Genomic DNA, 13779 nt, shown 5'->3' with positions numbered 1-13779 from the left:
TATAATTTTTTGTCTTCTATTTATTATATTATTATGTGATATTATCCTAAAGTACACATAATTATTTTCAAAAAATATGGAATAAGCTTATATACTTTTTTTACACAAAAATAAGTTTTTTATGACACAAATTTAATAACATGTTAATTACGCCCCTTAGTCCCATTTAAAGTGGCTAACCTCATTAACACTTAGAATAATAAGGTATATTAACTATTTTATTGTATTATTTTCTCCTAATTTTTATGTATTTATTTATAAAAAATATATCCCTAATTATATTACAATTGATATCAATAGGTATATATATATATGTGTGTTCCCCATGAGCCAAGTGCACACGCAAACATAATTTATCCACTATTTACATGTGTATATTTTAAATCTATTTTTATGTTATTTTACCCATTATAAGATATTTATCTTTAGAGATATATATATGTGTATTTTAAGGCAAAACCCAAAATGTTTAGGATTATATAGTCTAACATATCATTCATATAAAATTCACAGATATGTAAATTATCATGCCAAATGGTTATAATTATTCTGAAATAAAAAAAATTATTATTTTTTTAATACACTGAATTTATAGTTCAAACGCATTTAAAAATGGTCCCATTGATAAGGCCTAAAATAAATAATAACCATGTTATCATTAGTAGTTTATCCTTTTGGATGTAAAAATAATATTATCATTTATTTTATTCTTTAGATTAATATTCTTATAAAAATTTTTTATTATACTCATAAGGTAACATTCTATATACCACTTTGCATTTCACACTTTTCAATATTCATTTGATCTTTTCCTACACTCTTTATGTGCTTTTTTTTAACATTTTTTTTTAAACTTAACTTTTTTAAACTCAGATGACATTAATTAAACCATTAAATCTTAAACATAAACAAAAAAAACAATTCCTAAGTAATAAAAAAAATATATGTAATTTTAAAAATGTTAAAAGCTTTTTAATAATATATTCTATGAGTATAATTCACGAATTAAATGTGCATTTAATAAATATTTAGAATATAGGGATAGTTATCCCCTCACAATATTTGGTCTTTTTCGAATAATGCAACAAATATATATATTAAATATTGCTGAATTATAAAAATGTTTTAAATAAATGATGATAAAATATTTAATAGGGGGGTAACCATATTTATTTTATATATAAAAAAAATACTCGATAAAATGGAAAAAGCTTTATCTACTTCAAAATTTCTGTGTTTTTAGGAGGGTTAATAACTCCTTCCTTCATTTATTAAATAGGCTATTCTTAATTATGATAATAAAATTTCCAAGTTTTTTAATGTTATCATTACCTTAATTATATGTATAAGCAATATACTTGTTTCAAGTGATAATAAGGCAAAAGTGTATAAGTTAAATATTTTATTAGAAAAATGCATCAAACCAAAAAATGCAGTTGGTACATTTTCACAATTTAACATTTATACATCTTAAACCGTTATTATAGGGTCAAAAATAAGTATTTTTTTCCTGCTTTTTGAATTAGATATAATATTAACTAATTTCCTAAATATAAGTTTACAAAAAGAATGATAATAAAAATATTAAGTAGATATATAGTGAAACTTTTAACTAAATTAGAAAAGTTAAAAAAAAAATTCTTTTTTTAAAACAAATATATTATTTTATATTTAAAAAAAAAATAGAATATACACACATTGTTAATATATTTAAAAGCGTAATATAAATTATAAAACTAATTTTTACTACTCATTTTCTCTTTATTAAAAAGAATTAAACATGACAACTAAGGATAATGTCCCTTATGTACCTTTTTTATACCAATAAATGTTTTGTCTCTATTTTATGTATAAAGCTCACGTCGTTTGGTAAGCTACGCGTATCCGTTCTCTTTGAATAGGCACTTCATTATGTTCAAATTCTTGATATGGTGATCTCTGCTTGTGATTAATATAAGTTTCTTCAACTTTCTTTTTTCCCCTCCTATCCCTTATCCAGGATCCAACTGGGGTAAACTAGTTTTCGTAGAAGTAGTAAAAAAATTTCATAATGCACATGTTCTATTTATTTCATAACCAATATAGTGTATCAGTAAAGAAACATAAATTGAGACATAAATCGAGACGTAAAATACTTATACTAAAAAATAACAAAAAAAAACATTATGCCTACCTTATAGTAAATAAAAAAAATCAGCAATGCTGCCAGCGCTAGTATAAATACCACAGCTATCCTAGTATAGTTTTTATCCAACACATTTGATTCCACTACTAGGTCACTCTCATAAACACTCCCTTTCACAGTTGTTATAATAGGTATTCGTTCTGGCTCTTCATGGATTGGATTTTCTGGTATCTTGCATAATACTTTCTTTCCATTTCCATTTTCTTCATATGAGCATTCAAGATGTTTCCTCTTTCTGTATGCCTTACGTACTGCCTGTGGGACTTCAGTAAAAAGAGTCATAATTTCTGATGTTGCCCTGTCATAATTATACTGATTTTTATTATCCTGAATTTTTATTTCTGAAACATTTTTGTAGGTTGACATGTCAATTACAGATATATACTTGCCTAAATCGACTTTTTTATGAGAATTACTCTGTGAAGTATCTTGTTTTGTTTGTTCTGGGTACTCTGGAAGCAAACAGCTATAACCTTCGTGCTGTTTGGTTTCATTATAAGTTTTGACACACTTTGCAGGTTTTACAATCATGCTATTTTCTAATAGGAATATTTTAGAGTCTACTTTTTTAATGCTTTTGGCGAAACGTTCCACTTCAGGGTCATCACTAGCTTGCTTATTATCACAGTTCATTTTAAGTGTAATTTTATTAGGATTATACATATCGTGGCATTTAAAATAGTCGCAGTGGTTCCAATAATGGATATGATAATTTTCGCAGCATCCTTCCTCCTGTGCATGCTTCTTATATATTTTTCTTATAAAGTCAATATATTTATTATACTTTTGGCATTTACTCCTATCGGATGAATTTTCTAATTTAATTTTATCATAATTTCTAAAATAATCATGCAGGACTTTCTGTTCCTTCCATTTATCCAAAGTATCATCAAAATAAATTTCACAGTAATATAATTTATTATTTCCTTCATAGATCTTCCTTTGCACATCACGAAATATAGATATAAAATCTGCATTTGTAAATTTTGGATCTTTATTAATTATTTTCCTTGCTTCTTCATAAATCCAGTAAATAAAATGTAAACACTTATCCTTACGGGTTCCTTTATCCTCCATTTTAGATATTTCTCTTAAATTTCTTTCAAATTTTTCGCAAAGCTTGTGCTGGTCACTTTTGACATGCTCTAAATTAAATTTACCAGCACAATATTTTATACCAACCTTTTCACTCGATTCATCTTCTGCTCTTTCAACGACCTCCTTATCCAATTTTTCATAAATATCGTATGAAGTTCCATCTTTTGAAAGGACTCCCTGAATTTCGTAAAGGTAAACTTAATTATATAAATGAATTACTGCTTCTATAAATGAAATGTTGTTCTAATTTTATATAGGTGTAATATAATATTTAAATTTAATCCTATTCATAATAACTATTTTAATACTAAATGTAAATATACCTCTTTTACAAGGGTATAAAAATCCATATCTTCTTCAGACATATTGGAATAATCCCAAAATATAATACATTATCGTATAAGGAGATATACACATATGAAATAGAAATGTATGTTCTATAAAGGCATATAAAGTAATCATTCATGTTAGGTTTAACTACAAAAGTTTAACTCCAGGATTAATCTTTAGTTATCAGCATATATCTAATAATATTATTATATAAAGTATACATTTTTAATTACAAATATATTAAATATAATTTGGGCTTATACAACGAACCATAAGATATAGCAAATACATGTTAAAATAATTATTTTATATGATATTCGGTTCATGTGTATCCCATATGATAATATTAATATTTTAAAAAGCTATTTTTTTTGAAAATTTTCATAAAAGCAATGTTTACAAACACTTTTTATATTTCCATTATCCCATAACGTATTGACCTATTCATCGATGTACATGTTAAAAAAGAATATTATTACAAATAAATATTATGAAAAATAACTCGTAAAATTATCTATTTGATAAGACGATTTGTCATCACCGTCGAATTTGCTATCCTAAAATAAAAAGGCATAAATAATTTTCACCTTTTCGAATTCCACAAAATTGTACTATACATAATTGAGTATAAAATTTATATAACATTAAATATAAATTAAAGTTTCAATAAACAAAATAACGAGTTTTTTCATTTTTTAAATTATAAAATGTATGGGGAAGGTAAAATGCCATTATATGTAGTGCAAATCGACTTCTTTTTCCTTCATTGCATTTATTTCTTTATTTTTTCTCATGCTAATCCTACTACAAAGTTATATCCTTTCTTAAAAAAAAAATAATAGAAAAATCAATTGTATATTTTTTATTCTTAAAAATTTGCATGCTGAAATATGCAAACCCATTTGTTGCATTCAACATTATGTCCGTAGCATATTATATTATAATTTTTTAAACTGTTAATTATTTTCTACCATACATAAAATACTTTTTGAAAAAACGCTTTTAAGTAAAATGAATAAGCATTTCTATTATAAAAAATTGTTTGCTTTAAATTCTAATGAGCATTCCCATTTTTTTTTTTTAAAACTATTTAATAGCTATTGTATTCCATTTTTAAATCGTCTACGAGGAATTATGAACGTACCAACTTGTTATCTTACTTCCTTAAAGAATTGAAAATATGACATAAGCAATGAACATAAATATAATTAAAAATGCACTCGTTCGAAAATTGACTTAATAATGTGTGGATCCCCCTTGTCAGTATTTTGTTTATCATGCCATTCTTTATTTTTCACCCTCAATAAAAATGATGCATGCTTATGAAGAGAAGCGTCTAAACTGTAAAGGCATATTGCCATAAAGTATATTTTAGTGCAAATAATTCGACGGTTCCTATTTTAAATTTGATTTTATCATTGTTTCTGTGTTTATTAACTATTTTGTGTGTCAAATACCGCATATAAAAAATAGTAATACATGCCAGCAAGCTAGCTTTTTAAGTGAAACAAATTGAAAAAAAAAATTATGAGAAAAAAAAAAAAAAAAAGTGCCTATACAAATGTTCATTATTATATTTTAAATGTACTAAAATGAGTATGATAAGATGAATAGCCCAAATATAAGATAAGTAGGGAAAGGAAACTTCTTATACATTAAATGGTATTCCAAATTTTTATAGGGAGCAATATTGTCCCGTATATTTTATACTTATAATTTGGGGCACTCACTTTCGTTGCTATAAATCAGTTCCGACTTTATGTGGCATTAACAAAATTAATCCTCTTTATTACCTATTTTGACATTCTATGCACAATCTCCCTTTTTTGCGAATTTGAATACACACATTCAGGAGTACCCATTGGTATATACTTACTAATCTCAATGCGAAGATTCCCCCTAAATTTTTTTTTTTTCTATCTTTTTATTTGACCATCCTTTGAATAATTTAAACTAAATAGCAAAAATTAAACAAATAGCTATTTATAAGTGTCAGATAAGTAGCGGCACTACACCAAGATGACATATCATACGTTTCCTCTGGTTTGGAACATTTTGGCAAGAATTTATATCCTGCGGTAGCATCTTCAAATGCTTCTTCTATGCTTTTATGGGGGTACTTCTCTCTATTTTGAGCTTATCACCATGTGGGTGATTTATTAATGAATGGATGTACGCAATAACATGATGCATAGTCTGTGTCGTTGCATCTGAACCACCTTGGATGTAATAATTAAGCAAGCTTCATGGTCACCTCCGATTCTGAAGACTAAGAACCCACTTCTTCGTTAATGATTATGCTTTTTATCACATTTTACAGTCCTCCAGATGGTCCCAACGTATCACAATATATATTTGACTGCTTCTCATTCGAGCTGCATATTATACCCATGTCCATAACAGTACTTCTCCCCATATTCGTTGCATATATCAGTTGTTCAATTATATAAGTTGTCTAAATTTATCTTATCTATTTGCTGTTACAATTAATACCACTTTCTAAAATGCAGTCATATTTAAAATAATCGACCAAACCTTTCCGTTGCACTAACTTCTCTTTCAGTTGATAAAAACTTTAACACAAAAAAGAATCTGTAAACCATTCTTCTCTTTTTGTGCTCCCCTTAATAATCTCCATATGTCCCTTCAAATTTTTCATCAATGACACTTATTTAGCTATAGTTCGATTTATTTTTAGCCACGTCCCTCTTCCTTCCGCGCATCCAATATTTGTAATAATACCCAGTTATTCGCACATGCTTTCTCATCAGCAACCCGATTTAAACGTTTTATGTTTCACCTAATTAGGTTAAACTTTCTCTAGTAATGTAGTTTCACGACGATTTTAGCGTTTCCCATGCAGTTGCATGCTTACTCTCCTTTTTTTTCGATATCGTACAATTTTTCACATTTACTGTGCAAACCAGGCTTTCTTAAATGCTCACACTTCTAATTTACAAGGAGAAATAAAATAATAGAAAAATTTACGAGTAAAATTTATTCACCTCATCTGGGTAGAGAACAAAGGAATTGCATTTTCTTACTAGTAACCCCACACTTCCCCTATTTTAATGTTATTAACTTGTGGCAGACATGATGAAGCGGGTTGGTATGCTGCCAAGCAAGCGCCACACTAAGTTTAATTCATTTTATAGAATGAAAAATATTTCATAAAGAGTAATTACTATATATAAACTTAAAATAAAACCCGACATGAGAGAATATTCCCAATGCTAACAGTTTTATCCTGCACTGTGTGATAATAACCTTTCATTTTATTAGCAAATTTAATAGGAATAGGCCAATAATGAAAATCTGGAAAAATGAAACCCTCTATATTGGGAACTCAAAGTGCACAAAAATGTAGTAAAAACAAAAAAAAGGTACAAATACATATATAAAATAACTACTCCATTTTTTGACGAAATCTTTGCCATATTTTTTCATATTTAATAAGCACGAATAGTCCGAACTATTCTGCAAATAAAAAAAAAAAATTTCATTTTTGTAATTTTTAACCAGAATAACTGCAACTTCGTGTAAGGACACATCAGTATTAATAAAAATTTATCTACCTTTTGTGTAAAACTATTTTTCAAATATGGTTAATTTATCTCCACACATATTATTAACACCTTCGTAAAAAGCGTTATAGCGGTAATAATCCAAGCACAAAAACTACAATTTTGCAACATTTTTTATAGTAATAAAAGTTGAGTAAAACTTATGGAACATGTGACCTGTCATTCTGTTACTTTTTTTAAAAGAATGCATTTAAGGAGATGAACTCTCACCAAAAGGAATGACTCAAAAATGTAGCCAAAAAAACATTCAAAAAGTATAAAAATGTAGTAGTGCCCCCCCCCTACGTGTTAATTTATTTGGACAAATTTGTATAATCAAATAAATCAATTTTTACAGTTATTAGGATTAACTGTCCAGGAAATATTAATTATTTTTAATGTTGATGAAAAATAAATTTTTATTACTGAGATAGGTAAATAAAATGATACATCCCCGTTGTCTCTTTTTGTTTTTTAATCACCACCACTTTGAATTTTTCTAAAGCGTGTTTTTTCCCCTGTCCAAAAAGTGGAATATATATTTTTTTTTAATTTCTTCCTCTGATTTAATCTCATTAAAAATAAACTTAAAAATGAATGCTGTCTATGTTGACAAAAAAAAAAAAAAAATACCAAGTGGCCCTTTTTAACATATATATGCATCTAATTTTTAAGCAGCACCGTTTTACCACAGTTGCGAATAATTTTTAATCATAACAATTTTTTTAGCATAACGCGATAAAGTTACATGCCTTACATGTTTCATTTTTCCTAATAATAATTTTTGTGAACTCAGATTTTACTTTTTCCGATGTAAATATTCATATATATTTATCTTCTGAACGTGTTAATCTCTTCAAGGTGGAATTAAAAAAAAAAATATATTAAACCGTTGCAAAGGCATGTTTTTAATTTGCGAAACGGAATAATTATATGTTAGGAAAAAAAATCCATAATTTTTACAAAAATAATTGTTCTTTATAGAAACATTTACAGATATAAAAAAGGGCAAAAAAATCGCACTTTAGGAATCACCAAAATTGCGAAAAAAAAATTATGCCACTCATCGAAGTTGTAAAAAGAACCATGTGACGATCCTGTTGATGTGAATTCGATGGGATGTCTCATCGATGCATAATTGTAATTGTTTTTCTAACATCACTGCTATTGAAAGAGACCCCAATATTTGCTGAACAATTAAAGGTGCTCATTCCTCACCATACTGACAAAAACCCAATTAGCCATGCGCGAAAAAGCATTCTATGCTCAACTGCATCCTTTAATTATCGCAAAGCAGTAGAGTCACAATATCGACATATGAAGTCCTGCCATTGTGCAGCAAAATATATGTCCCCCGTCTTAATTTCTCCCTTCCGATGATGCAACTAGCGCGAAAATGTCACACGAGCCGGACGTAAGGACACAACATCGCCTCTTAAAATATGCGTTCATGAGCCTTTACTTCCTACTATTCCTCAGAACATTTGTAAATTTATTCACTTGCCCATTTACTCACCTACCCGTTTAACGCTCTTTCCCCTAACCTTAATAGTACGAAATCTTCCAAAATTTGACGGAGTACCAAAAGAATGAAGGCCTCATCGATTTGAACCAGTACCCGGAGGAGACTTCCTTCTGCGGTGATACGAAGTCTGCCTTTAAGTCCAATTCTGATGCGGTAGATATTTGCAAAAAGTTTGTAATACTATTTAAGCTTCTAAACCCTAGCGAAGACACTGCTGAGGAGAGTTGCGTCAACCACCCAGATTTTGGAAGTTCCGACAAACACTCAGATGTTGGAAGTTCCGCCAATCACTCAGATGTTGGAAGTTCCGCCAACCACTCAGCTGTTGGAAATTCTACAAACCACACCGCTGCTGAGAGTTCTAGCACCACCCCCAAACACACGGCCTTCTTGAACTACTGGTTAAGCACCCAATTGAGGGATAAAAACGTCCCTGAAGAACTGAGGTCCCTTTTCTACCTAGACCTGAAGACGCACTACGATAAGATTAAAAGCAAATACAAATTAACGGACCAATTTCACCCCATTGAAAGTGCCCATTTGGAAAAACTTGATATATTGCACGAGCTGTATAAGCAGTACTACGAATTAAAAAATAACAAACTGGGAGTCAAAGAAAAAAATGAAGGCGATAGGGATGAGGGGTGTCTGAATTTTCTCCAGAACTGCAAGGATAATTATAATAAGGGGCTGGAAAAATGCTTCCCCCAAGCTGATAATCAGTTCTGCCAAGCATTAAACCGTTTTAGAAAATTATATGAACAAGAAAAGGGCTCCTTCTCAGCCGTGTGTCACAATAAAGCGTTGCCTTCTATGCCAGAAATAGTATCACTTCGGTCACCCAAGGCAGCAAGTGGGGAAACTCCCAAAATAGGGGGTGACTTAGTTCAGGCGGAGAAAAGCCTTTCCACTCATCACCTCCCCAAAATAGTGGACGATGTGGTATTCTCATCATTTTTCTTTAACACAAATGCACATACATTTAGACTCCGCTTATTGTGTCACTCACAAAGCATTGTCAGACCCCACCATCATTTTCCTCACAAACATGCATCACACTAGACACATTATATTACCCATCCCCACCCCCCTCCTGTTAGTACCCAAACTTGTATAAGCTCATACTTCTGCAATACACTTCGCTCTTTGAGTACGACGAGGAGAAGATAAAAAACAACATAATGGAAGTGCTGCACGAATTTCTTAAATATTACAACCTGAATAGAGGAAATTCCAACGTAGATTTATTTATAAAGGAATTCTTCTACGATTATTATAAAAACAAAAGGGAGGAATATGAAAAAATCTACGCAGAATGTTCCAACAGAAAACCTCTAACCTCCTACTGCAAGGTGTACTATATGTGTAACGACCAGCTGAGGGAAGACCTCTTTTCAATCAAAGAAGATGTTGCAAAGTACCTTGAAGACAAAGCTAAATCATATCAGCAGGCACTTTCTGGAAATCCCACAACTGAAACAGAGATGCATAAAATCGAAGGTAGTTCTCCTTTATCTTTACGCAGATTCTCCATCGTGCCCATAGTGATAGGAGTGTTTTTCTTTCTATTCTCTATACATGAGGTTTGTAGAAATTGTCCTAAAATATATACTCTTCATGTGCATGTTATAAAACGTTGCTTGTACGATTGTTCCTCCAAAGGGATGATCACGAAAAGGGACACTTCTAATCAATTGACATTTTTTTTTTTTTTTTTTCCATCAGTTCACCCCCATTGGATCCTGGTTGCGCAGAAAACTCAATAAGACCAAACGGATTGCTCACAATTTTTATATGAAACAGATTCATTATATAATGGAAACGAATTCACCATTTGAGGATGTTAATCTCGATGACAGGGAATCCAACATAGGCTATCACTCCATATGAGAATTCCTTTGCGAGGGTGTAACATGCAAAGAGAACAACTCGAAAAGGAATGTGATCAGTGGCTTACCCCTCCGCATAACTAATAACATAAACATAGTATGTTATTAAAAATGTGAGCATATATAGTTCACTTAAAAATGCTACACCTATTTGATTTCATCTTTATAATTTCCCTTTTTTTTGTAACGTTAAAATGTTGCTTATATTTTAACACACTTTTGTTTCCCCTTGGAAGGACTATTCCTTTTTACCTTAATGAATTTCTTACTAACTACACTTAAAATATATACATTAAAATTTCAATTGATATTTGCAAAAAACTCCATTTGGGGCTTAGCCTGCTGGATAAAATTATGCGGGTTAATTTTTGTGCAAAAAAATTGTGCTACATCTATGCGGCATATCGCACCAAACTCCCTTTTCACATCACTGTAAAATTAAAATTGTGAGATTTGTGCTACTCGCAATTAATACTTAAACGAATAATCATTAATTATTTAGCACCCTTGGTTTGAATAAGTTCATCTTGTGTAGCGGTCCAATATGCATGCATTTTTCAGATGCGCCCATCGTATAACATGCTTCCTCATTTCACATTCCAATTGCTATTTCTAAAGCGGATCACACTTTTTCATTATTATAAAACCGACACCACTTTAGTTTCATAAGCATCAGAACACTTCCTGATGCTCCCATCAAACGCTAGAAAAGCAGAGAATGCCCTCTTAAAACATTTAGATTAGAACAAATATCATTTGCTTGCCTTCTTTCATCATTCATCGTGTTAAATGGCTACCAATTGTACGTTGCCCTGATATGAAATACACATCGAATACATAATGGGAACACCCCTTTTTTATCTTCTAAATGCAACACGTTTTACCCTAATGTACTGCGCCTTGTAGATAACCCGAATAGCCAAATGTGAAAAGTTCCATCATTAGATCATCCTGTGAATGTACTCGTACCCATTTTTGCCCACTCTGGTGGACCACAGTTGTAACCCCCAACAATTACATTTAGCATATATACAGTGGGTGATAAATGCCCCCAATTATAAAAACAAAAAAAATGGAAAGAAAATCATCCTAAAAGTATAACCACTGTGCGCATATTCCCACGAACATATTAACAGCAAATAGTATTCCCATTTAATGCACTAAACAATTTCCACGTCATGACAAAAAAAAAAAAATGGCGCACCCGATGAACAGCCCACATGCTGACCTACAGGAGCGATGCAAACTTCAATTTAACAAGATACTGTCACAAATTGTGCTTACTAAAAAACTGATAAAATAAAATTAAAAAACATATTTTTTTTAAATTAAAAGAATGATACATGAACGGTTAAGAAAAAAGTTCGCAAATGCAGAATGTGTGCATTTGTAAAAAAATGTTCATTCACACTTTTATAACTTAGCAATATTTCACTTTTAAATCGTGCGGTGTTAACATATGAACGCAATTTAAAATCGCCTTCCATCTCACGTCGAACTATGCAACACATTCTCAAATGGAATGATAAGCAACGCGTAACCGCCTATTTTCAGCGTTAGCATTTCCCGGTCCTGGCCTAGCTTCTCCCGGTCTACCTTGTCCTAAATGATACATAACCATCCCACCATGTGTGTTCAAGTGTTTTTTTCCTTGCAACATCCTATTCATCCAGGATCCAATGGGGGTAATCTAATGTGGAAAGGAAAAATACACAGCATGTATAACGCCCCTAATGTGTAGTTATAAATCCGTAAGAAACGTGAAATACTGGTAGGAAAAAAACTATATATATATTTTTAAAGCAAATTTCCTAATTACTTTATAATAGACGAACATTGTCATCAGCACTCCCATTGATAAAGCACATCCCGTGGAAAAGCTGAATGTGTTGTTCTTTAACATGTTATCATCAATTCCAAATAAACTCTTAAGACTAAAACATCTAAACTCTTCTATTTCGGCCTCTGTGGGAGACCTGCCTACCCAATTTTTTCCAAGAGCAGTACCTAAACGCACATTTGGTTCTAAACATTCTCCATTCGGACCGCTTGATATTATTCCAAAAGGACATTCTTTTTGTTCTTTATCATTTTTTTGGATAGTAACTGCTTTCTTCCGTTTCAAGTTTTTCTTCATTATCTCCTTTTGCATCAGATTTTTCACCTTCTTCATTTTCTTCACCTTCTTCATTTTCTTCTCCTTCTTCCTTTTCTTTATCTGTTGAGGAACTATTAGAATATCCTCGATTTACAACGGGATAATAAGCACGTTCAAAGGATTTCTTGAATGATGGGTATACAGCACATCTTGCAAGTCCTCTACCATCCTTTTCATCTTGTTCTATAAAAGTACATATAAAATAATTTTACCCTAGTGCATTCACTAGAGTGGAAGTTTCGGATTCAGCTTCATTTGGTAATGTGCTAATTTCGGCAGTTTCTTCGGTGGAATGATAGCCATTGCATTTTAATTTAGGCAGGATAACATCAGTATTGTATTTATATTCACAATTAAAAATAATCCTCACACTCGAAAAAATTAGAATTACAACAATCTTCGTCTACTTTTTTTTTTCTTATATAACTCTTTAATACTACTAACATATTTATAATAATCTGTTCATTTTCCTTCGTCCACATTCTTAGCATATTCAATAATACTATCACAGTTTTTGAAATAATCATATAAAATTTTTTCTTCCTTCCACTTGTCAAAGGTATCTTCAATATTTATATGGCAACTATGACTTAAACGCATTAATGAATAAAAATTTTTAAAAGAAGCTTCATCGAGTTCATTAATAATTGACTTTCGATGATTCTTATAAGGGCTGCTATTTAATTTTTTCCTAATTTCGTCTTATATCCAATAAGTTAAATAAGAACAACGAGTATCCTGATTCACATTATTTCACACTAAAGTATCTAATTCATTAGAATTCTTTTCAATTTTTTTACAAAGCTTTTTAACCTCATTATCACCCTTATAATCGTTCACACCTGCACATTTGCCATCAGAGCTGTTGGGGTAATATTATTGTCTTTAAATTTTTTATATATTTGGCTCCAAGGTAAATCCTTTAAAGGAGAATTCTGAAAATAAAGTGATAAATTTTTTTTTTCCTTTTTTTTGTTCTAATATAGACCTCTTCGGAGTAACTTATTTGACTCCTTTCCAAAACGTTTTCC

The 13779-nt window shown here is 30.5% G+C and overlaps 2 protein-coding genes across 2 annotated transcripts; one reads left to right on the top strand and one right to left on the bottom strand.

Annotated features, from left to right (window-relative positions):
• Positions 1-2089: 2089 nt before the first annotated feature.
• PCYB_012650 (VIR-like CYIR protein) lies at positions 2090-3262 on the bottom strand (the record flags this gene model as incomplete). Its single annotated transcript, XM_004220770.1, has 2 exons — positions 2090-2140; positions 2174-3262. The coding sequence occupies 2 exons, from the start codon at positions 3260-3262 to the stop codon at positions 2090-2092; spliced, it is 1140 nt and encodes a 379-aa protein (XP_004220818.1).
• Positions 3263-8572: 5310 nt separating this feature from the next.
• On the top strand, positions 8573-10591 carry PCYB_012640 (VIR-like CYIR protein; the record flags this gene model as incomplete). The annotated part of the gene is made up of 4 exons (XM_004220769.1): positions 8573-8590; positions 8729-9718; positions 9802-10284; positions 10427-10591. 4 exons carry the CDS (start codon positions 8573-8575, stop codon positions 10589-10591), a joined length of 1656 nt encoding a protein of 551 aa, XP_004220817.1.
• Positions 10592-13779: the final 3188 nt, after the last annotated feature.

Source organism: Plasmodium cynomolgi, chromosome 1, assembly GCF_000321355.1.
Source record: "Plasmodium cynomolgi strain B DNA, chromosome 1, whole genome shotgun sequence".
Lineage (NCBI taxonomy): Eukaryota > Apicomplexa > Aconoidasida > Haemosporida > Plasmodiidae > Plasmodium > Plasmodium cynomolgi.
This window is presented reverse-complemented; position numbering and strand designations above follow the sequence as displayed.